Source organism: Corvus brachyrhynchos, unplaced genomic scaffold (genome assembly GCF_000691975.1).
Source record: "Corvus brachyrhynchos isolate BGI_N302 unplaced genomic scaffold, ASM69197v1 scaffold14, whole genome shotgun sequence".
NCBI lineage: Eukaryota > Metazoa > Chordata > Aves > Passeriformes > Corvidae > Corvus > Corvus brachyrhynchos.
In genome coordinates this window covers 11,810,394-11,833,520 of record NW_008239110.1, presented here as the reverse complement: position 1 = coordinate 11,833,520, position 23,127 = coordinate 11,810,394, and the positions used below count along the sequence as shown (strand labels likewise).

The 23,127-nt window shown below is 38.7% G+C and overlaps 2 protein-coding genes and 1 long non-coding RNA gene across 3 annotated transcripts in view; 1 reads left to right on the top strand and 2 right to left on the bottom strand.

Annotated features, from left to right (window-relative positions):
* MCM9 (minichromosome maintenance 9 homologous recombination repair factor) overlaps positions 1 to 23,127 on the top strand; it is a 48,265-nt gene that overhangs the window by 5,994 nt on the left and 19,144 nt on the right. The window contains 4 exon segments of the mRNA XM_008637798.2: positions 212 to 293; positions 1,220 to 1,420; positions 3,640 to 3,765; positions 4,973 to 5,092. Coding sequence (XP_008636020.1) covers positions 212 to 293; positions 1,220 to 1,420; positions 3,640 to 3,765; positions 4,973 to 5,092 — 529 coding nt within the window.
* On the bottom strand, positions 6,230 to 10,277 carry LOC108448010. Its single transcript, XR_001863766.1, has 2 exons — positions 8,307 to 10,277; positions 6,230 to 6,376 (listed from the first exon to the last, which is right to left on the bottom strand). It is a non-coding gene; the product is annotated as an uncharacterized LOC108448010 (long non-coding RNA).
* ASF1A (anti-silencing function 1A histone chaperone) overlaps positions 12,551 to 23,127 on the bottom strand; it is an 11,986-nt gene continuing 1,409 nt past the window's right edge. Inside the window, exons 2-4 of the mRNA XM_008637797.2 lie at positions 20,719 to 20,834; positions 16,066 to 16,242; positions 12,551 to 14,210 (exon numbers count right to left, since the gene is read on the bottom strand). Of these exons, the coding sequence (XP_008636019.1) occupies positions 13,998 to 14,210; positions 16,066 to 16,242; positions 20,719 to 20,834 (506 nt within the window). The 3' untranslated portion in view covers positions 12,551 to 13,997. The remainder of the gene's footprint in view (positions 14,211 to 16,065; positions 16,243 to 20,718; positions 20,835 to 23,127) is intronic.

The following is a 23,127-nucleotide window of genomic DNA, read 5'->3' as shown; positions in this document are numbered from 1 at the left end:
CCAATCCCATTTGCATTAATATCAGCATTAAACTTTCATTGTTAAGCTCAGGGCAGCATTGGCATCCTTACTGTAAGTTTTGTGATAAAAAGCAAGAACTGACCTCAGTCCCAGGAAAGGACCCTAGTAGGCCCTTAAACCAGAGCAGCTGTAAATTAAAGGCTTTTGAAGGTGCTGTTCTTAAGAAGTGCTTTTCCTTCCCATCACCTAGGTTCAGAGGCTGTCTGTTGGAAGCATCCCTCGTTGCATGATGGTTGTTCTGGAAGATGACTTGGTGGACAGTTGCAAGTCTGGTGAGGATATTGCATAAATTACATATGTTTGTACCCACAAGAATTTTTAGTTGTCCATTTGAGATGAATCTCTGTCAAGTGGCTGTCAGTGCTGGGGGCTCCTCAAATGAGGTGTGTTCATCTGTCACGTTGCTGTTTCAGGCTGAACATTAGCGTGGCAGCTGATGATCATTCTAGAAAATGTCATGCACCCCCAGGTTACATCTTGACTGTTTGACAGATCAGTTTCAATAAGTAATGTGTTGTGACATACAGAAAGTATAATAAAACTTGTTAGTGCAGAACACCAAACCTCCCCGGGAGATTGAGTCTCACAGCGTGAGGTGCCCCTCCATAGGCCTGGAGAGCCAGGAAACCTGACCTCCTATCTAAGGAGTGCTGCAGGTGGAAAAAGCTACTTGGCTTTCAAAGAAGCACCTAATTGGCAGGAGGATAAATTAAGAGTGGACTAAAAATACTCAGATAGGCACATTTCCACAAGAAATTAATTTGTAGCTGTACTTTCTCAGAAGAACACTCTACTCAGAATGTTAACAAGTGATTCATCGCAAAAGTTACCAGAAGCTAAATAAGTTTTGACTAAGATTTTTTTGTATAATTAATCTAATTGAAAGAGCTTCTACAGTTTACCAGGAATTCCTCTCTTCTAAAAGAGGAAACAAGCAGAGATATGTCTTTAAGAATCCACCTCCCTTAAACAGAAGTGGAAAGACATAACTTCCTAGCACAGACTCAAGCAACCTACCTTATCTTTGTTTTCAACTTCCAGTAACTGCAGGAGGTTTTGTTTTCAGTTGTTAGATTTTTTTTAACCTTATTAACTGTAACACAGGCTCTAGATCACATTATTGTGCATTACAGCTAGCTGAAGTGTCTGCATGTCTCAAGTCAGATGTTACTTTACTAATTTCTGTTGTTACCTCTAGGAGATGACATCACAGTGTATGGAGTGGTAATGCAGAGGTGGAAACCTTTCCACGAGGGTGCACGCTGTGACTTGGAGCTTGTCTTAAAAGCCAACTATGTTAAAGTGAACAATGAGCAGCTAGCAGGTGTTGTAATTGATGAAGAAGTTCGCAAAGAATTTGAAGACTTCTGGGAAAGGCATAGGAATGATCCCTTAGCAGGTTAGTAGTTGAAAGCTTTTAAGTAGGACTCTTGATTGGATAGAGATGAAATCAGGAGTGAAAATACAGTAACTGAACACATTTTCCCCCCATTATGTTACCCCACCACCCATTCATCAAGAATATATTTTTTCCACTACAAGAATATGAAATTCTTACTTTAATATTGCTGGCTGGGGGCAGAAGAAAGTACCAAACCAACTGCATTGATCTTCATTCTTTGAGCTTTCTATTCAAGTCTTTTTTGGAACATTTATTAGCAAGAAATGAGAAATAATATGAGAGGAAAAAAAAGAGAAGTGCTTTATAATCAAGAAAGAAGAAGCATACTTCTTAGAAGAAATAGTGTGGACTAGATCTGCATTTAGTCAGCACAGCTGTTGCCTCTGGGGCGAGAAATCTGACACAGTCTCTGCATCCCAAATTAAGCTCTGAATCTTTACCATAGGGATTAGCACATCATATCTTTAACGTAACTCGTGGATGCCTAGGCCCTTGGTTAGGTGCAGGGGAGCCTCCCAATTCACAGTGGCTTCCAGAACAGTCAGTGTTCAGTACGCTGGGTCCTAAACTTACCGTGGTCTGCAGTCAACCACCTTGGAATTACCAGGAGTTCTGTCTGGAACTCTGTCCCTCTCCATAATCTGACTGCCTTCTCCTCAACTCTGCAGAAGCTCAATGGACTCTTTAGGGTCTCCATCACTGAACTTTATTAGGCTGACACTCTGTCTTGTAAAACACTGGAAAGAGCTTAGTCTTTCTTTAAAGACAAACAGGAGGAAAAGCAGGTGGGAACCTCCCTCAAATTAGCCTGCTCACAATAAGAAAGTGTAGATCCTGTCAATGTCAAAGACTCTTCAGAACTGCATTTCCTGGAAAGCAGTTTAATTGCTAGCTTCCTGCTGTTTGGAATGATAACATTTCTTCCTTCTGCTGTTTGGAACGAGAATATTTCTTATCACTCTCGTTAGAACTGTTCAGAAAGTAACTCAGGATCTTCTTTGAAGGTCCCTTTTAATCTTTCATTCTCAGGACAATTTCTGGAAGCCTGAAGGGAGCAATGTGATTTTATGTAATATTACCCATTCTGAATAAATAAATATGAAGTGGCTACAAAAAAGTTGAAGTGGAAATTAGAAGGACCCTGGCTGCCCAAGATGTCTGTATCAGGCTGTTTGTCTGAATTTGACTTGACATTGAGGGCAGAGATCGGATCTGACTAAGGAGTCTGAGGCCATTTCACAACAGAGTGTGTGTGTACCTGTACTGTTTTTTGAGAGATAATGGTAGCTACTACTGCATTTTATGTCAGTCACTTAATGATGCTAACTCCTAACTGTGGAGTTAAGTCTTGAGCTGTGCTATGGCTGAACAATGTTTTTAAAATTCCATTTTTGGATGGACAAAGATATGTTAATTCCTTCAGAGGACCTTCGAATGAAACATATATACCTTAAGTCATCCATTAGGTGCCTATATTTTGCCAGTACCATGTATTTGCATCTAAATTTAAAACATGAAATTAAGCTCTCAAAATGGGTCATTTTCTTTTATTCCCTAGCAATGCAAGTAGCACATGGCATATAACCTGAGACCCCTTATGTGCTAGTAGTGTCAGAATTTCAAAGGGCAGAATTAATTCTGTTACATATCTTGCACACCATCAGCATTTTCAGAGCAGATTGAAATGTCCTGCTGCTGGAAAGAGACTATAATAGGGAGGAGGACAGGGACCTGTGACACACAAGGATCAAAGGAGAAGGAGATTGAAGGTAACAAGGAGAAAATGTGCACACTGTGTGTGCACAGATATAAGGCAAAATAAGTGTTAAAAGTCTTCTTAAATGTACAGTACACCAGTTTTCAAGGAGTTATTTTGAAGTTTGGAAACTTCTAGGTTTCATAGCTTCTACACTTGTAAATGTAGAACAAAAGAATTTGCATGATGGCATTTCATTAGTGCCTTTTATCGTGCTATCCACACCATACATTCCTTAAATTACAATAGGATTGGCTTTGCTGCTTGTGATTACCTAACTTCTCTATAATGAAGGAAGTTTGGATCAAACAACTGCTCTAGGTCCCAGTAAAAAAAAAAAAAAATTAAAAATCTCCTTCCTACCCTACTCTTCTTGCCCAAATTATTTGTCAGTGTACACAGGAGTCCATGGGAAACCAAGTTTTAACTCTGCTGAGTGCCATTTTTGCTCCTGTTTTAGGGAGGAATGAAATTTTGGCTAGCTTATGTCCTCAAGTTTTTGGATTGTACCTGGTGAAGCTGGCTGTAGCCATGGTGCTTGCTGGTGGTGTACAGAGAACTGATGCTGCTGGAACTCGAACCAGAGGTTTGTATTTTTTCTAAGAGTATCACATCCTTTGTAACAGTCATTCCCATCCCTGTCCTCACCCACATTCCCCACCCATCCCTCCAAAATGAAACCAGTAAGATCTTGGAAGCATAATCATCCTATTTTCTTGAGTGAGAACAAGTTTTAATCAATTCTGAGTATTCTTCCAAAATCTCAGGCAAGTTCAAGTGGGTGTCTAGACTTCCTCTTTTTAATTTTTCCCAAATAAAACCCAATAGAAACACTTCCAGGTTTCCATTAGGTAGAATATTAAAGACAGCTGTTTTATCTAAAACATAAACTCACTTTTTATTGTATAAGTGACATTTTGAAATTATTTCTAGTAGAATATTCCCAGCAGTATTTGGCATCAAAGGATGGAATCTTAATGTTTCCTTAATGCGGATCACTATAGTCCATTAAAAGGAAAAATTAAAGGGTTCATTTTACTTCCTAATGCCAGACTTTTCCATCTGTGATTGTCAGCACATCTCACTTAGTTTTGTAACTCCAAGTTACCTGCCTGCTGATTCTCCTTCTGTTGTTATTAGATGGCAAATATGCCATGTGCCAGGTGGTACACAGGTCATAATCTATGTAGGTCATAATAATTTTTAAAAGTATGTCTCTCTGTACAAATACAGGATTTTTGTAATGCTCCAACAGCTAAATAAAGTTATAGACTTTATATTTCAATTGAAGCTGTATTTTGTAAAAAACAGTGAAAAAGTTTTAGAGCACTTTACTGAGAGTACAGCAGCCAAATTATTTACTTCTGTAATTTCACTGTTTTGAAATTAGTAAGTTGCATAACTGTTGGCAAAGAATTAATTAAGCAAAACAACCTGCTGATTTTATTAGTCCATTTTGCAATAATTTAAATAACTGAGTAGTGGAATGATAACTAAAACCTGGTATCCTTCTTTTTCATGTTCAAGAATGAGCTGAGTCTGAGAAATGATCATTCGAAAATGTAAGAATTCATATTACAGGAAGTGTGTCAAATACCTGCTAATACTTCACAAATACTTAATTGTAAATATTTGTGTCTAGATGACTTTATTAAACAATGTATTTATCACACCCAATAAATAGTGCAGAATTACGTATTTTAATGTATATATAGTGCTAAATTTTAGGTGAATATGACAAGTATATGTCTGTATATGAACTGTCTGCTCCTACATCCCTGTTCTCCCCCCAGGTGAATCACATCTTCTGTTGGTTGGAGACCCGGGTACAGGGAAATCTCAGTTCCTCAAGTATGCTGTTAAGATTATGCCACGCTCTGTGCTTACAGCGGGAATCGGATCTACAAGTGCAGGTATGTGCTTCTTCAGCTGGAACAGGTTATCTCTTCACTCAAGTATGTTTATATAGAAGCCTTTTATATATATAAACATATGTGCTCAGGTTGTACGAGCACAGTTGAAGCACAGAACTACTGTGGGAGCGTATGAGGCCTGATCTGACTTTCTGCAGTCCTGCCCCTTTGTCTGTGTCCCTGAAGGACTGTGATGAGCTTCTAGCAGAGAACCTTACAAGCCTCATCCAGAGGCACATCTCAATTCTTTGCTAGGAGAGTGATCTGGACCTGTATTTTTAGCATTTTCCAGCTATGACAAAAATGACATCTTTCCAGAGCTCACACTGTGTGATGGGCTAGCATCATTTGGTTTCTCCTGAACAGATAATCTCCTCTCTTATGTTCTTTTATGTGTTCTGTCTGGGTGCCAGTTTGATTTCTGTTTGCTTTCTGGAAATTTACCCCTGTGTTGAGGAACTATTTCTTACTCATTAAGATGGTTTTAAGATGGTTTCAGAGAGCAAGTGGGTTTTTTTCTTCTTTTTTCTTCTTTTCTCTTTCTTCCTTTTGTTAAATTTAGGTATGTCCCAGCTAGCTCTGAATGCCAGGCATCTTTGCAAACTCTTCTGGGGACAATGTACAGGGTCAGATTACCTCTGCCAATGAGTTTATATGAACGAATGAGTATACTACTTGTATGTTCAAAATCACAATATAATTAGGGTCAAATCCCAGTGTCTCAGCTAGCATGTGTAACTTGAATATTTCTCAAAGAGTGCTGCTTATCGTTTTATGTCTAGAAAACAGCATTATTTGTACATGGGAGAACCAGAGAATAAATCTTTCCCAGTTCCATAGCTATGTATATACTGAGTCTTCCATAGGTGTGGAAGTGGAACATGATGTTGACCATATACACTCTTGTGTGCAGGGAACTTGTTATGAAACACATATGCCTCTGATTTTCCATTCAAACTGTTAACAAATAGATCTGGAGAGAAGCCAGAGAGAAAATTCTGGCTTAGCATAACCTTTTCTCCACTTTTTGCTCTGTGTTAAGAACTGAGAACAGTCTGGATAATTTCAGATTTGGTAGGGGACTCGCAGTGACCTGGAGTGAAATTTTGCCATGTTATTTCAATGTGACTTTGCCCATTTTTTTAAGTAGTGATTTCCTGTGTCAGCTGCTCTCAGTCTCTGATGTTGCTGTTGCCTTCTTCACCATGTCTCCCTCCCATGCTTCACCTTCCACATGATCTGATTTCCAGCTCAGCCATGATGGCTAGGTTCTAAGATATTTCCCTGAAAACAAATATTGCAGATTATAAGCTTACTGTGGTATATGTGCACTAATGATGTGTGGAGTTTCATCTCATGAAAGGATTGTCTTGGGCCTTTAAGTCATCTATATTTCACTTAAATATACCTTATTTTTTAAAAAAACTTCTCTCTCAGTCCCTTTCTCCAAAATCTGACAGCAGGTGCACCAAATTTCTACTTTAGAATTCTTCAGGTCCCTTATCACAAGTGAAACTTGAGTGCCTAGCAAGGAATCTTATTAACCCTAGTTTAATTTCAAGGAACCTTTCCATGGCTAGAACTGCTGGACTAAGGTATTAATTTCTAGACCAGGAGTTTGGATGTTGTTCAAATTATTATTTTCTTTGTCTTTCCTGTGCAAGGAGTGTCTTACTTACGAATCTGCTTGTAGCTAGCTTTACCTAACATAGATTTTTGTCAACTTGCTCTCTGTGCAGAAGCTTCAAATTAGTTTGGAAAACTTTAAACTGCTTTACTTTCCTTGTCATAATTGAACACTTTGAATTACCAGTTCCTGCTTTCCCATGAGAGGACAGTCCTAATGCACATTTTTCTCTCCAGTGTACGAATATTAAATCTCTAAGTTTCACTTTCAGCTAGTTCCTTACTGTATATAAAAAGCAGTCTGAACTGCATTTAATTTCTGGCTCTGGGATTACAGTCCACATAGGCCAAAAGACACACCTGAGATTGGGTAAACCCTGAATAATTCCTAAAAGCTGGATCCCTCTTGTAGAGAAAACCGCTGGTATCTAATCAGCCTTTAGTAAGATTCTGTGTGCGGTGACATGTCCTGTGCCCTTTACCCATCTGGTACTCTTTTAGGACACAAGCTATTTAATAAGCATTGAATTAGAATTCTGCATCCGAAACTGTGTCATACCAGTTTTACTTGGTTTTCTGTACAAGCATTTATTTGTACCAGGACAGCGTATTATGTAATTAACATTCTCCTTGTGCCAAAATTCCCTTTCTTTCCTGGTCTACCTTAGGTATCAGGTGCTCTGAGATTCACTGTGATACTTTGTGCCCCTGCAGTATCATGTGCCTGCTGCAGCCCATTAACCTATACAGACGTGACTGGAATTGGCTTGCAGAATTTCAGAAAACAGTGACCTAACTCCTGCAGCTTAATTTGCTGTTGGGCCTCTGCTCTTTCAATCAGGTTCTTGCCTTCCCCTGCACTTTCTAAACAAATTCTGTGCTGTTTTACCTGATTCAGAAAGTACAACCCAGGAGAAAACCCCACTTTCTTGCTGAAGGTTTGTAAGACCTTCATCTTTCCATCTCACCCACAGCCTCAAGTTGCCCACTTGCTGCAAACAGCCCTTACAAGTGACCGATAATTTGTTGTGTGTTTTGAACAAACCAGAACTTTACCTCCTCTCAGTGAATTTCTGACCTTCCTGTTTTATTAAGTTGCTTTCTTGCAAACACTTAGCAGAAATTTTGTTGCGAATTCTCTACAAGTTTAGGACTTATATTGAAGAACCAGGGGGTTTGTTCCTCCCACATCTCTTTAATGACAGTTGGCAGGCAGACCAACATGCAACAACTCAATGGCAAAAATTTATTTGACCACTGTAGGACTTTGTGATCTGTAAATGAAAGATGGGGGAACCATCTGTCCCACTGTTTCATTCTGTCTACACTGTTTTTTTAAAGGCCCGGTTCATTCTCCCTTACTCGTGTCTCATCTGAGAATCACAGGAAGTCATTCAGCTACCTTTTATTTTTAGAAATTGATACACAGTTTTCCATAAAGATAGACTTAGTCAGGCTTAACAAGTTCTCTCTAGGGCTTCTCACCTTACTACTGAGTTAAATAAACTGTTTTGCAGTCCCCACAGCCACAGTGCTGCTTATGCATATTTGGATGAGATAATCACTAGTAAGAAAATATTTAATTTACCTCTGGAGCTCAAGATCTGCAGCGATCAAGTGGTGTGCAACAGGAACCAACGCATGCTGGCTGCTGGCAGGTCTGGAGCTCATGGACATCCAGGCCAGAGTCATCCTGCTGCTTGCTGGTGCATATTTGACTGTTCACACTTCTGATTTGCTTGGTGTTGTGTCCTTCTACAGATGGATTTCTTCAAGAATTTTGTGAACTGTATTTAGAACAGCTTGCCTAAAAATCTGGGAGACTATCAGCTGTTTCTCCAGCTCTCCAGTTCTGTATAACATGCCTTTCTGTGTGACGTGCACCCTTCCAGCCTCTCCTCTTAGAGCCTCTGCAGAGCCTTGCAAATACTGCCTTTTTGCTGGTATTTTGCCATGTCTATGTTGTTCATATCATGCCAATGGCAGTTTGCTGCTGATTTTCTTTCTTTTCATTGAAGGGAAATGACTCAAGGAGAAACCACGTCTTTTTTTCTTTCATAGTAAGCCTCCTAGCACCTGTCTTTCTTCTGATCCATTAGAAACCAATCCAAAGTCACTGACATGAGCCATCCAGCTGTGGTTATAAATAGAGTACATGGTGTCAGTATCCTGAGGTATTCAAGACTCTGAAACTGGAGATATTTTTCCCTCTGTGTAGATCTCCAAACTGTCCCTGTGCCTTCCCTAGTTGATATAAGCCAAAGTAATGCCAGAAAACCATTTTCCACCACGGATTCATACCCTGTCCCTGATAAAGTTGTTAGTACAGATGCAGCCTTTAGGCCACTTTTCTCTGATCATCACTTCTACCATGGGACTTTTCCTGAATAGTTATCATTGTACATGAAGTATTTTCTATCAGTATGTAACCTGAAAGTATTTTCTTGAGAACATGGTTTCACTGGCTGTTCCTTCAACAGCTGGGCCTCAAGATGGAGAGGTCTTAGCTCTGTAGGAAGTCTGCTAAACTTATTGGAATGAAATTTGAAGCTGTGATCAAACCTTGTCAGAGACAATCTCCCATTTGTAACAATGTCCCATCTCTTCTTAAGTTCCCTTAATTTCTCCTCAGTAATGCTGTTTCAATATGGCTTTGTCCTGAGAGTTTACCTTGATTATCTGCATGCCAAAGATTATTTAGCCAAGCAGATACATGTCTTCAAAAATTTTAGTTTTTTCATACATCTCTTCATATCTGAAGACCCATTGTTAGGTTGGACAGGAGAAGTATCTTGTCATGTTGGTTGAAGGTTTCAGGTCTTACACACTTCTGACACATCCAGGCTGGCCTTCATCAGACTTTTTCATCCTGCTGTTGAAATGGCAGGCATTTCAAGTAGTTGATTTTTGGATGGATAACAGATGTCTTCAGGATTTCCTTTACCATACCATGAAGCCCCTCCTTTCCAGCTCATATAAGTGTAGGCTTGTCCCACCATCCGAGTGAGACAGGACAAACTGGAGGGTACACTTATTTTGAAAGGTTGGCCTCCGTATCTCATGGGCCAAGGGAGTTTTGGAGGGAGACCGAAGAACTCTGTAACAATTTCTGCCAGCTCAGCCAGTTCTTACTACTGCTGGTAACACAGAGCTGTTGTCTCTTGCATCTGCTGTAGCCCTTGTGCAGCACTCACACCTCTTTCCTCTGACTTTCTCTTGTCTGCAGATAAGCCAGTCACACCCCTTGTACCATGGACAGCCAAGTACCCAGCCATGCCTCCAAAACTGCATTACCTAAAGCTGGAAATGTTTAAGTGTGTCCTCCTTCCATCTCCTCCTGTAATGGCCTTCTACGTTCCATGTAGAAGCCTCAGGTTTGCCTTTAAGATAGCCTTCCTAGTGCCTCCAGCTGACTCTTCTTTATATCATCTTTGCCTAGACCAAAAATCAAGCAAAAAGCCCTCCATCCATCTTCTCCAGCTCTGCTCTCATCTCACACTATAAGACCAGATTTTAAGAAGCAGAACTATAACTGGAAACAGAAACAGAAATGGGAGGGACTAGGAAGAAGAGTTCCACACAAACTGCCAGCCCTTATATGTAGTTCTCAGTTTTGCTGCATCTTCCTGGCTGGCACTTAGCAGAGCCCCCAACCAGCAACCGCAGCAACAATTAACCCATCATCTCCTGACCAAACTTCTGTGGCTCTCAAAATAAATGAGATAATCTATACTCTTGCAGACCACTGTGCTATGAATAAGGAGTAGGGTGGTTACTTGTGTGAAGGATCTGCAGCCATCCAGACACAAGCCAGAAGATTTAGTTAACTTTGCCCTTTTTCTGTCTCTGGTAAATGAGGATTTGCTAGGAGTATACATGCATAGCACTTTTGGGGTTTTTCCTTTTTTCTTCTTACCACTATTTTCAGATGTCAGTGGGCAATCAGTCTAGCTGCAAGCGGCTACCTTTCAGTCTGAGCTGACTTCCAGAAAATCAGCAGCTGAAGCACCAGATTTTTTTGTGACTTTGTCACTCACATCTCAAGAATACAGAGTGTCTGGCAAGCTACAAACTAAGTTACTGTGGTTATTGTAGAGAAGTTCTGAGTTGCTTCATTGTTGAAGATTGGTAGTATGGGTTGGCTTTTTCAGTGGAGCTTTGTAAAGCCCCTGAAAAGGTTAAATTTCACTAGTTTCCATTATGATGGAGCTGGAACTATTTTGCATTCTTCAAATTTAAGTGTCATAGTAATTCAGATTGAAGGGTGATGCCTGAATAAATCAGTGACTGTAAGCTGAAGGGACACCTTTTTTTCAAGCTAGACATAAAAACCTATAATGTTACCATGAGATCCACTTACTTCTTTGTACATGAATAACCTCTGATAAGCATTATGACAGTCTTCTGATGGTCTGTCTGTCTGTGATAAAAACACAATGAGATACATCACGAGTTCTGTCAGCAGAATCTGTAGCATTCCTTTGCATCTTGGTGGCCTCTGCAAGTAAAGGTTTTTGGGAAGGTGAATTCATCTTCAACCTTGAAATTGTAATGCTGTGATGTCAGCACTGGTTGGCTGTGTCATGCACACAGACCTCCTGGTCTAAAATGCCTAGAGATCAGGGACAAGCCTTTACAGATGCCCTACATGCATTCTGTCTTTTAATACCACTAAGTTTGTGCTGTGATATTGCCTGAAGTCTCTGGGAGACTGGAAGTTGGTTTCTCATTCTATGTCTCTGGAATGTGATTTTGTCAGGAAATGCCATACTCAGTAGGCAGAGTGTATGGACTGCTGAAATCTGGACAAAGTTGCAAAGACCTGAGGCACCCAGCCTCTCAAAAAACATAGAAATGCCATTGATCTTGCAAAGATCATGAGGTAGGGTTGTTTGTCTCCAATTTTCACCAAGCACAGCATTCCTTCTCCTGCTAGTGGTGGGTCAGCTCTATCCAGGCCCCATCAGTGTATCAGGTAAGGTGGTGCCAAACTCTACTGCAGCATCCTGCCACAGTCAAGCTTGAAGTTTATTGCACCCAAGTTCTCATGCACAGATGACTTTTTCCTCCTTAACAATAGAGCTTCACTTTTCCATTCCTCTGAATTAAGTGGTTTGCTGGGTGACATTGTTTTGCTGACTGAATATTGTTGCTTTTGCAATAGCGGCAATATGGTTTGCTTCCATCACTTTGTGGCATATGCTTCTAAAAAGCCTTCATGCTACCAATGGATGGATTCTGGTTACAGCTTGTACTTGGATCATGTTTTCATTTGAATATTCAACAGATGCAAGAGTTTGAGATACTACTACAGTAGCCTTAATTCAAGGCAGACTTCACAAGCCTGTCAATCCTTCAGCAGATAACTAAGTTATTTACATGCTTATATTTATGAGATATCTTAAATAGACATAAATAGAACATAAAGTGCATGAAAAATCTCAAAATGTCACTGCAGACCTAAAAGTTGCAATATAATTGAAAATCAAAGATAAAGTTCACAGAATTTCAGCCCTCAAGTGAAGTAACTGCTAGTTCAGGGAACCAATTCTTTGTGTTAAGTCATACCAGTAAGTGTTAATATTTTTAGATTAAAGTGATAACCAGCAAACAATTAGAGAGATTTTTAAAAGCACATATTAGAACTAGGCCTCCAAATCTTAATGGACTTCATTAATTCATTCATCTACCCTAAATGAGTACTGCTGATTTTCCAGACAAGTAAAACATGTGCATGTACATTCAGATCAGGTCATTCCTTTCCAGTTTAGAAAACACACATTTGAAACACAGAGAATTTCACTAAAGATGTGGAAAGACAGAAGCACTAACTGTCTGGGACATCTTCATCCCCATTAGAGAATGCAGAAAGAGAACAGAAAGCATTCTATTTTTATTCAGAGCTACACTGTCAATCATCATGAAATCTACCCTTTTTTGAAGGGTCGGGAACCTACAAGGGTTCATAATTTGGGCAGTAACTAGTAAATAGTAGAATGAGATTCCTGTAATCTGGCATGACAGATTACAATTTAAATGCACAGAGTAAATATATAAAGCTAATAAGGATTGGAAGGGAATAACTGAATTGTTAAGTGTCATAATAATGTCTTAAGTCTTTACAGTTTACTGCTTAATTCCTTTTATCTTCCAAGATGCTTCAAGTAATAGGGATGCCCTGAAGCTCTTGCACTGAGACAAGTAATGGATTCTTGAGTGTGTCATGCCTGCCACAACAGGGTTTACACCACTGAATAGGATTGCCTTAAAGGCTAGAGAGAAAACAGAGAAGTTTAAAATGCTAAGTGTTTCAAAAAACTGAAAGAAAACATCCAAACTCCTTACTACTAGTGAAAAAGACTACAATAAAGCATGCCTGAAAACAAACATACCAACCAGTAGTGAGACATAATAATCTTGCAGAAGAGCGTTTTTGGGATATTCACACTATTGCTTTTGATACTTAGAATCTTCTAGTAATTGCTTGCATCCTTCCAACCAATTGTGTATGCTATCAGGGTGGCTGAAAAAGGGTTCTTTCCTGAGGTACCCACCCCAATCCACATGAAACACTGTCCTGAACAAACCACAGGTTTGACTAAACAGCAGCAGCAGGAGATTTAGGAAAAAAAAAAGTCCTAAAATCCAAGATAGCAGATGGTAAATCTCAATTGCATGCTTTAAGTAACAAGTATGTGCCTTGAAAGGAAAAGAAGCTTGCACCTAAAATTATACCGTGCTGTCTGCTTTCAGATCAAAAGGAGATTTTTGGACTTTGTTTGTTAATAAGAGATACTTTTTTCTTTGCACTTCATCTAATGACAGTTTTGTTCTTAAGATGCTATCAAAGGGCACTTTATATTTGGCAATCTGGATAGCAGAGATGAGGACATGGCATTATTCCTTCATTTTGCCTGAATGTTTTAACTTTTAAACTTTTTTTTAGTTTTTAAGAGTGCTTACAAAATAAGGGGGTAGGGGAGAGAATACATATACTTTAATCAGGTTTGGTTTAGACCACATAGAATAACACATTAGAAAAAAAAGGCAATTACTTAAAAATAGTTGTATTTATATTCCACAATCTGCTCAAATACTGTTTGTTGGGGTTTTTTTTGGTTTTTTTTTTTTGTTTTGTTTTTTTTATAAACTTTCTACAGGATGTTTTAAAACAAGTTCTTCACATTGCTTCAACTATGTACTTATGGAATTTGAGGGAAATAGTTCTGGTTGTTTTTACAGTTTAACACATATACAGTACCAAAAGGATGGTGGTTAGTCACATGCAGTCCATATGAGATTCTAACATAACATTTAGTGAATTTTCTGATGTTGACCACCCCTTTGATGCTGAAGGTAATGCATCTGTGGAAAGCAGGGACTGTAGATTTGGGTTACTGCTCTCTGCATCTTCCAGTTTTTCAGTGTTGTCCTCCCAATTAATGTGGAATCTTGTGACTCTGGGATTAGATGCCAAAATATTCCTTTGAAGCTGGGAAAGAAGAAAATATATGGATTGTAATGTATACGTCTCAAACTGCAGTTCATATGCATAGAGATTTTTTCCTTTTAGTCCCTATAGCCTTGTTTGTGTAAAACAATTTGTTTAAAAAGGGAATTGACATCAATGCGAATCTATAGCTACTACCTATGGATCAGAAATGTGCTTACAGTACCCCCACTTATTCATCTTCCCTAATATTCTACTCAGCAAAGTAACCACTTCCTCAAGAGAATATTTTAACTGTTCCACAAGGTGAAAACTGTGAAAGAGATCCACAAGTAAAGTGCAAGTGTTTATTATTTTATCCAGCTTTTAGTAAAGCAAATAACTTCTACCCCCACAAGGATTTTGCAAACCACAGTACTTCATCAAATGTTCCATCAACTTGATGGTATTTGCAGTACCTCTCAATTCTATCACCTTCTCATCTTCATTTAAAAGTACAACCTTATCCTTAAACTACCAAACTTCAGACTGATTTCATTAAGAGGATTTATCCACTGAAGTTTTAAAGTAAAAATACTTATATTTGGAAGATACTAACACTGTGGCAGTGGACATGATTAGTCATCTATCTTATTCTCATGGCTGGCCTTCATTTTCCTTTGAAAAGATACTGTATTTATGTATGCAGCAAAAAACCAAAATGCTCATTTTCTCTTTATTTTGAAAAGGGGTGAAAGATTATAGAGTTACCTGGAGGATGGCAACTTAGCGCCAGTGGACACTCACTATGACAGTTTAGACTGATCACAGGAAAGGTGTGCTTTGTTGGTTTTATTCTCCAAGAAAGTGTACTCTCATTAAGTATTTCCTGACCCCTTATGCAAACTAAAAAGCGCATTTATTTTTTAGAACCTCATAGCGCTTATTACCCATTAATTAATCCCTTTAATAACATTCTTGTGCGTTTCCATTTTGTCTCAAAGTCACATTAAGGACTCTGTGTACATATATGATAGCTTTTGCTGTTCTTTTTCATAGGAGCAAAGCTAGCTTTTTATATGAGCAGAGAATGAAGACAAGTAGTTCTAGGCATTCTAAATTCAAGTACTTAAAGGGAGTCAACCATTTTGGCATAGACAACCAACATAACAAGTTATGTTTTAAAAGAAACAAGTGAAGAAGAAAGGAACATACCCAAAGTTTAGGAATCCTCAAACTTAACTGTAATTTTGACAACATATTTAGTATCTGATCCCTGAAAATTAAGTTAAGCATAGAAAAAACATACTATTTCACTTCATCTTTTAATTCTAGTCCTGGTTTAATTGCTACTATGAAGGAGGTATGTTTTTATAACTTAATCCTTATACTTCCTTTGTCAAATTATCCATTCATCAGATAATCATCCAACCAGGCTACCCATGTTCTCTCATTTTACACCTAACTTGTTCCTCAGTTTGTTTGTTGAAGTTCTGCAGAAACTGCAGCTCTGGCACTAGAACAGCTGAGTAACAACTATAGTAAATTAATATCTACAACTTAGTTCCAGGTTGATGGGCCTAGAAAAAACATTATTCTGTTTTTCTGAAAAACAGAGCCACTTTGTAACAGTGGTGCAGTTGGAAATAAATCCAACGGTTTATTTCACAGTCAGTGTGAAAGTACAGCCAAGGCTTCAAGATGGTGGAATTTTTGATGGTTTCTCAGTATTACCTAAATTTATGACAACTACATGGCACTTTTAGTTTGTCCCCCCAAGTATTTTCCATTATTTGATGCCTCATTATTCCATGCACTTTATGAAATCAAATTACAAAATGGGGTTTGGGTTTGTTTCTTAAAAACCTCTTTCTACAAGCATGCCTCTGATATGTGACTAAAACAAAACGTGCCTTACCTTAGAAAAATCTGGCTTTACTGGTGGATTCTCTCTCAGTTCTGTTTCCGTATATTCATTGTTTACATAGTAGCCGACTCTAATAAATTCTTGACCTCGGTAAGTGCATGTAATTAGCACAACTGTTACACCTACTGCATCTGCATCTGGAATAAGCCCTGGGTTAGGTGCGTCAGCCTAAATGTGAAAGGGAAAGATAAATTAAAATTGATACCACATGCCTACCTAGCAGAGGAATCTCAAGTAGCGTGTTTCAGCAGCTAAGTAGTGACTATATTTAAAATTGTTCAAGTTAACCAGAAAATAACTGCTTTCACAACATCAACCCTAGATTTAGAACACCATCCTCTAAAGACAGAATTAGAATGCAGTAAAATTGTTTGCTGACATTTCTTATGGGCAATTGGCCAGGCTTGATCCAAAACTGCTTTTAAATATATGATCAGCTGAACCATTGTTCAAACAGGGGTACCAACATCACTCCACTTCTACAGTGCCAATGTTCTCCAGCCCATCTTGGTAATTTAGTAGAGCAAGATTATTTTCTTGTGTACCCTCAAGGTTGAATTGGTCTGTATGTGTGTTCTTAACAAGACTAAATCCTTAAAACTACAGACTGCAAGTTACACTTCAGCAAGAAAAGGGATGGGCTATGGTAAGGTTTGTGCTGTTCCACAGATTTCTAGGAAAGGAATGAAGTACTTTTTCTGGCTTCATTCCTGACACCTATGTTCGTTAAAATTTATGCAGTTAAATGCATCATCTCTCTAAGACACCTGAACATTTTCAGCCAGTATGCAAACCTAATAAGCAACTGATAAAATCTTCCTCAATGTCCTTACTTACTATGGCTCTGCAGTTACTTATCAATAAAATTTGCCTCGTAAAATGTGGCTCACATCAGTCCCTTAAAATGCCTCCTAACTACCACATATATTGATAAAATGTGATGCCTGATTCTGCTGTAGGATTTAAAGTAACCAATCCAGGCACAGTAAAACAGCTTCATATTTACAATTCCACATGAAGATCTGAAGTCAACAATGAACACCCATGTTACAAGAACAAGTTGGTATTAGTAATATGTGTTCAGATGGCTTGGGTGTAACAAACCTTGCCCAAGGACAGAGGATGAATGGAATTAATTCCTGTTGTCCCTCTCATCCCCACTTTTCTGTAGCATTTATATGCTCCAGCATGGTGAAATTTGGGAGCTACTGCTCATGCAGCACTGGCTTCTACTCTTTGCCACTTCAATTCTAAGCCTTTAAAGCAGTCTAGCTTTTTGTGAAAAACAGTAGGCACTTTGCAGAAGAATTAGATGAGTCAGACCTCTCAGGTACAAATACACCAGAGGGAGGAGAAGAAACCAGGGAATCAAGTAGAACTCATCTTCCTCCAGCTCTGAAGGAAATAGAAAATAACTGAATGGCTTTACAACTAGCATAGGGGAATGGAAAAGATGGCCAAGGAACAGAACAAATGCTTGAGGAAATCACAAGAACTGCCAATACAGATTAAATCACTGCTGTAATTCAGTAGTCTTGTTCTAACAGTGCCCAGAACTGTTTGATCAGTTTAAATTCCACGGTAATGGGCAACAAAAGGACCATGTTCCATTTAACTCCCCATTAAACTCAATTCACATTCTAATGTAGGATCTTAGTTTTCCAGGTTTCCACTGTCATTTTCTGTCTTGTAATATCCTATGACACAGTTGTGAACCCACAGAAATACTCTGTTCTAATCCTACTTATCTCTCAAGCATTGTTTTGCTGCATGAAAAAGACACCGAAGACTGTTTAAAACAGTTCTCAAATTTCCAACTTCCTTTTTTTGTCAAACCTCTTAATTACTCAGGAACCAAAGATCATATACAGGTGGAAAAAAAAGAGAAGAGCTTGGTATGACCAAATGATAAATAAGCAGATTATCTGCAAACAGATATTTTGGTGGGCAGAGGCAGTATATTAATTTTTGCATAAAAATCACTGTCTTAATATGCCATTCTTATGCTATAATTTACTTAAGAATTTTATGAAATCAGCCTGTGTATATGTTACCTTGAATTATCTTGCTTTTCAACATGATATTTATTCACACAGCTATTACTGCAGAGTAGGTAGCAAAGGTTATATGCCCACTTAAGGATAGTAAATTATTTATGTGCTTATATGCTCAAAAAGAAGTTTCTGTGATTTTATTACAAATTCCCAAGAAAACGGAGAAGGAATCTGGTTTCACTACATATATCTTAGCATTCAGAAACAAATAAGCCAAGCTGTGGGCCTTTACTATTGAAACCCCTTTTAAATGTAATGTTTTGGGGTTTTAAAACAAAAAGCTGCTTTTATAAGTCTGAAAGCACAATAATTGTCCATCTTTTTGTAAGGCTGAATTCCCAACAAGATCCACATCATCTTTTCATCTAAGGTATTTTTGTCATCCTTGGTAATCTGTGTGGTACTCCATTTTAGTTGCTATTTCAGCCATTTTCCTATCTAGAAAAATCTACAGCAGATTATCTGAAAATTTTACACTCCTCTGCAAAGGTCCTTTCCTTAAGCTATTCCCCAGGAAAACAATCTCCTTTCTTTCTATCACGTGCCTCCTGCAGTTCTGTGCTGTGCCCCATTCTTGCCTTCCCTTGCTTGTTTTCTCCATATCCTAGGCTGCTTCAGCTTGGTGAATAAAATTGCTTCAGTCATCAGCAAAGGCTTCTTGTAGCACTTTGGGTTTTGGTGGTCTCCTGTGTACACATGAGCCGAGTCCTACCCTCATCTGAAATCCAGAGCCTTTGAAGCATAATATACCCAGGCCCAACAGTACTTCCATAAGAAATAAAAAGGATATTTTAACAGAAGGAGTCTCTTACAGGACCTACTCCAATATAAGCAAATCTACACATCTCCTCCTAATTTAGCTGTAGTGTCATTTATAACCAGAATACAATTGCTGACTCCATTCTACAGAAACTGCAGGACCAGTAAATTTAATTTGAGACCTTCCCAGTCATACAGCTAAAACATGCCTTTTTAGGCACCTGCTTCCTGCTCCTTCCCATCACCATCAACAATGAATCTTGAGACCTTTGATTGAGAGCAGCGCATCTTTTAAATCAGAAATGTAAATGCCAGCTGATTTCCCCACATACAAACACAAGGGAGCCCCTTTGAGAGCAATAGAGGATCACCTATTTCTGACCAATTAATGCCATAGGCTATAATGGCTTGATAATGGAAAAACCGTTAATAAATGATGCATTTGTTACACATCTGCTTTATTTCTACTGTGGAAAAATTAGGCCTGGCTCCAAAACCAAACAGAAATGTTTCAACATTGATTTGCATGTATGTGGTTGATAAGTGCAACCTCCAGTCTAATCCTATTCCTTTAAGGAAAAAAACCAAAACAAAAAAGCCCAGAATAAGCAAACAAACAAAAACCCCCAAAATCCCAAACCAACCACCTTTCCTGGAACTTACAGGATTAATCAGGATGCCTCATAAATGCTGATATTATTTTAAACCAGTTACAGTAGCCATGAGAAATAAGGGAGTGTATTCATCAGCACTTTGGGGTTTTTTAATGCTCATACTTCAGCATGCATTTGCCATTAGTTAAGTGAATTTATAGTATTTGGGAAAATAGCAGGATTCTTATAAAATAAGATACACTCAGTTTCTATCTGATGTTTCATCCAATGGAAATATTTTGCTCTCAGTTTACAAGAAAAATTCTAGTATTTCTTAGAGAAAAATGTGTTAGTTTTAATACAAATTATAGGTTTGAATAAAAAAGAACAGAAAACCCCCACCACCACAAAATATGTATTAAAAAAAAGCTTCTGAAAGAATTCAGGCAAGTCTGCTTCAGGATTTCCCCACCCCGCCTCTCACTGAGTTAAAATGGAAACAAGACTAGGCCAGTCAGCCCCCTTTTAGTGCTGCTCTTTTCTTTCCCTGTTTTCTTTTCCTTCATTATTCCTTATTAACTTTTGGCTTTAACAGCAGTATTTTATAGGACTGTCACATGCTCTAGACTTTTTTGCAGTCTTGATCTACACACTTGTGTCCTAAATGCCTCCCATTTACCACTGAATTTCTATCTTCATTTTAGAAAGCACTAAATATTTTTTTTAGTATTTTGTTATGATTTAGCATGCTTAGCCAAACATCACAGTTTAACATGAGTCCTGCCAAACAGAAACCAACTTCTTCATTGTTCTGGCTGAGTTTTACAATTAGTTTGTTGGCCTGATCCTCTGAAGGCGTTGTCTACGTTAATCTAGTGCTCCTGATTGTCTGAAACTGCCACCAGTGGCAGAAGAGGTGAGCCTGATGGTGCTGGTGTAAACCAGGCAACTGGCACTGCTGATTACGAGCCAGACTGGTTAAAATTATCAGTAGCTGTGGGAACTGTGCTTATATCACTAATTATTGATACCACAAATAAAAAAATATAACCAAGAAATATCAGGGGCAAGGAGTACAAGCTCAAGAACAGACTTTAAAGGAAGGTATAGCATTCCTGAGGAGCTCACTGAAATATTTTTTCTAACTTACCATTGTTTTTCAAGTGTCTCTTAGTTTGATGCAGTTATTCCTAAACAAATTAGCACAACTCTTTTAGAAACCGTTAAATCAAACTTACCTGAAATACAAACATGTGTCTGCCTGCAGGAACAGGTCCAACTAAAACAGAGTCTAACACCTGATCATACTCTTCACTTTCAGCTGAACCCACATAAATTATTTTCCATTCCAAATCTACAGAGAAAAAAAAAAAGAATAAAATAAAAAACAACAAACATTATTTATCATTATAGTTCGGGGTCTTCCACTTTCACCCATCTACAGTTTTGCATAGCCTAAAATTGCTTCTTTGGCAACAGGCCTAAAATAACAAGGACCTGTCTTCATCAGGGAAATTTACTGATGCCTGACCCTGTCCTCATGAACCAGATCATCCCACCTTCTCTCTCTAGTCACTTGTACCACAGGAATCCCTCTATTTTCACACTGAGGTTAATTTTCAAATTTTATACAGAGAACAGAGCCCTTTTACTAACTGGGAGCTGTGTTGAACATCTTCTCAAAGTCTGTCAGAATGGCTGCAGCAGAGGGATGATGCCTATAACTCATCACATCCTTGAATACTGACTAACCTCCCAAAAGCAAAATTCCCACCTTCCACATAAATACCTCACAGCTTAAATTACACAGATCATGCAAAGTAGTTAATTGAGTAAGGAAACCCACTGGGTAAGCTCCAGGCACACTAACTGTATGCCCCCATTCCTTCTCCTGTCACTTGTGTTACCCAGGAAGTACATAAAATTGTTACAGCATGATTACACCATATTCTTAAAGATAGTGGTGCTTGGATTTTATCTACATGCTGAGATGGAATTCTAGGGAAAAAAAAAAAAATCCAGTGTAGCATTTTGCTTCTTAAAGTAATGCACTAAACCCCAACATTTATTACAATTCAGTTTTTTCTAACTCAGCTTCTCCCCCACAGATGTTTTGAAGTTGAAACTGCAAATTAGCCCAAATTAGCTCTTCCTAGGTCAGCTTTTCACCTTCCCTTTTTGATTCAAAAACAATATTCATTTACACATGTGAAACTAATCTTGCAAGACAGATTTTGGGGTTTTTAAACAAGAGGAAAAAAAAGATCACCATTACAAAAAACTGTAACTAACGCTTCTTTTCTTAATTAGCTGTTGTTTCAGAACTATACCTTAAAAACTTACACGGTGTGTTTCTTTTCTTTCCCCCTTGTGAACAATACTCTGAGATTGCCTTTGCAAAAGCACAAACCTGTACCCTATTACATTAACTTGATTAGTATACTCAGCAAAATCCAACCCTCATGGATTCTGGATGCAGGAATGGAATTTAAGCATAGAAAAAAAGAATTAGCACTTGAACAGAACTTGGCTGCTTTAAGATTGCAACTCTCTTTCCTCACTAGTGAATTCTTCTTGCTTATTTTGTTTACCATCAAGGCAGGTTTTGCGGGTTTAACTATCATAATAAACAGGGCTTGGGAAGGGATTTTACTCCTCTGTACAACACAGCACAGTTGCCCAGGTACTGTATCAGAGGTTTTATTTACCTTTTGAGCACGAAGTACTAGCTGTTGCCAGTATTGCAGGGTATTCATCCAGAATAATTAAGGAGCTTTCTTGTCTGGATCTGAGGACAAGTTACTACTTACAAGAAGTGAGGACTTTTAGGCTAAACTGCTTAAGATTATCACACTATCCTGTGCCATTATTCTAGTAGAATAGTATAAAGCTCATTCTAAACAACTACTAGTATTTACTGCTAAAACAGGCTTTTTAAAAATAAGTGTCTTGTAAAATAACTATTTAAGTATCTTGATACAGAACAACAACTTTAAGAAAGAAAGGGCTGGAGTTAATGGATTTAATTTTAGGATCAGTGTTGCAGAGGATGGGCTGAAAACAGCACAGTGAACAGACATTAGTACAGGAAAGCTAAGGAAATGACTTTTCATCAAGTATACAAAGGCTGTGTTTAATCTTATTTTTAAATGTGAAAGATAGCAGTGCTCATCCCTAATTTATCCTATAGTCTAACTTGCATATTAGTGGGGGAAGGGAACTGAGAATTCTGCTTTGGACCATTCTATAATTCTTCTCATCACAACCGTCCAGGATTAACTTTAACATAAATCCAGAGTGTGAGGAGCACATCACATACAGACAGCTGTGCACAACTGGAAGGAAAAGTCTAACACCTTGCACAGAGTCCCTGTGACGGGTACTGCCACCTGCCATAGCAGCTGTCACGGAGGGGGTCCGATGCTGCACCTCGGATGGGGCCAGGTTGACTGGAGAGATCCAGCCAGCAACGTGGCGACCGACGGGCATGGAGCACAGCTCCAGCTACTGCGTCGGTCAGTTGCAGTAGGGCAGGAGACAGGCGGCGGAGGCCTAGAGGAAATCCCTGGCTCAGGCGAGACTTCCTCTAAAGTTCCCGCCACGGGGCCGTCCCTCCCTCCCTCCCTCCCCGCGCTGCCACCATCCCG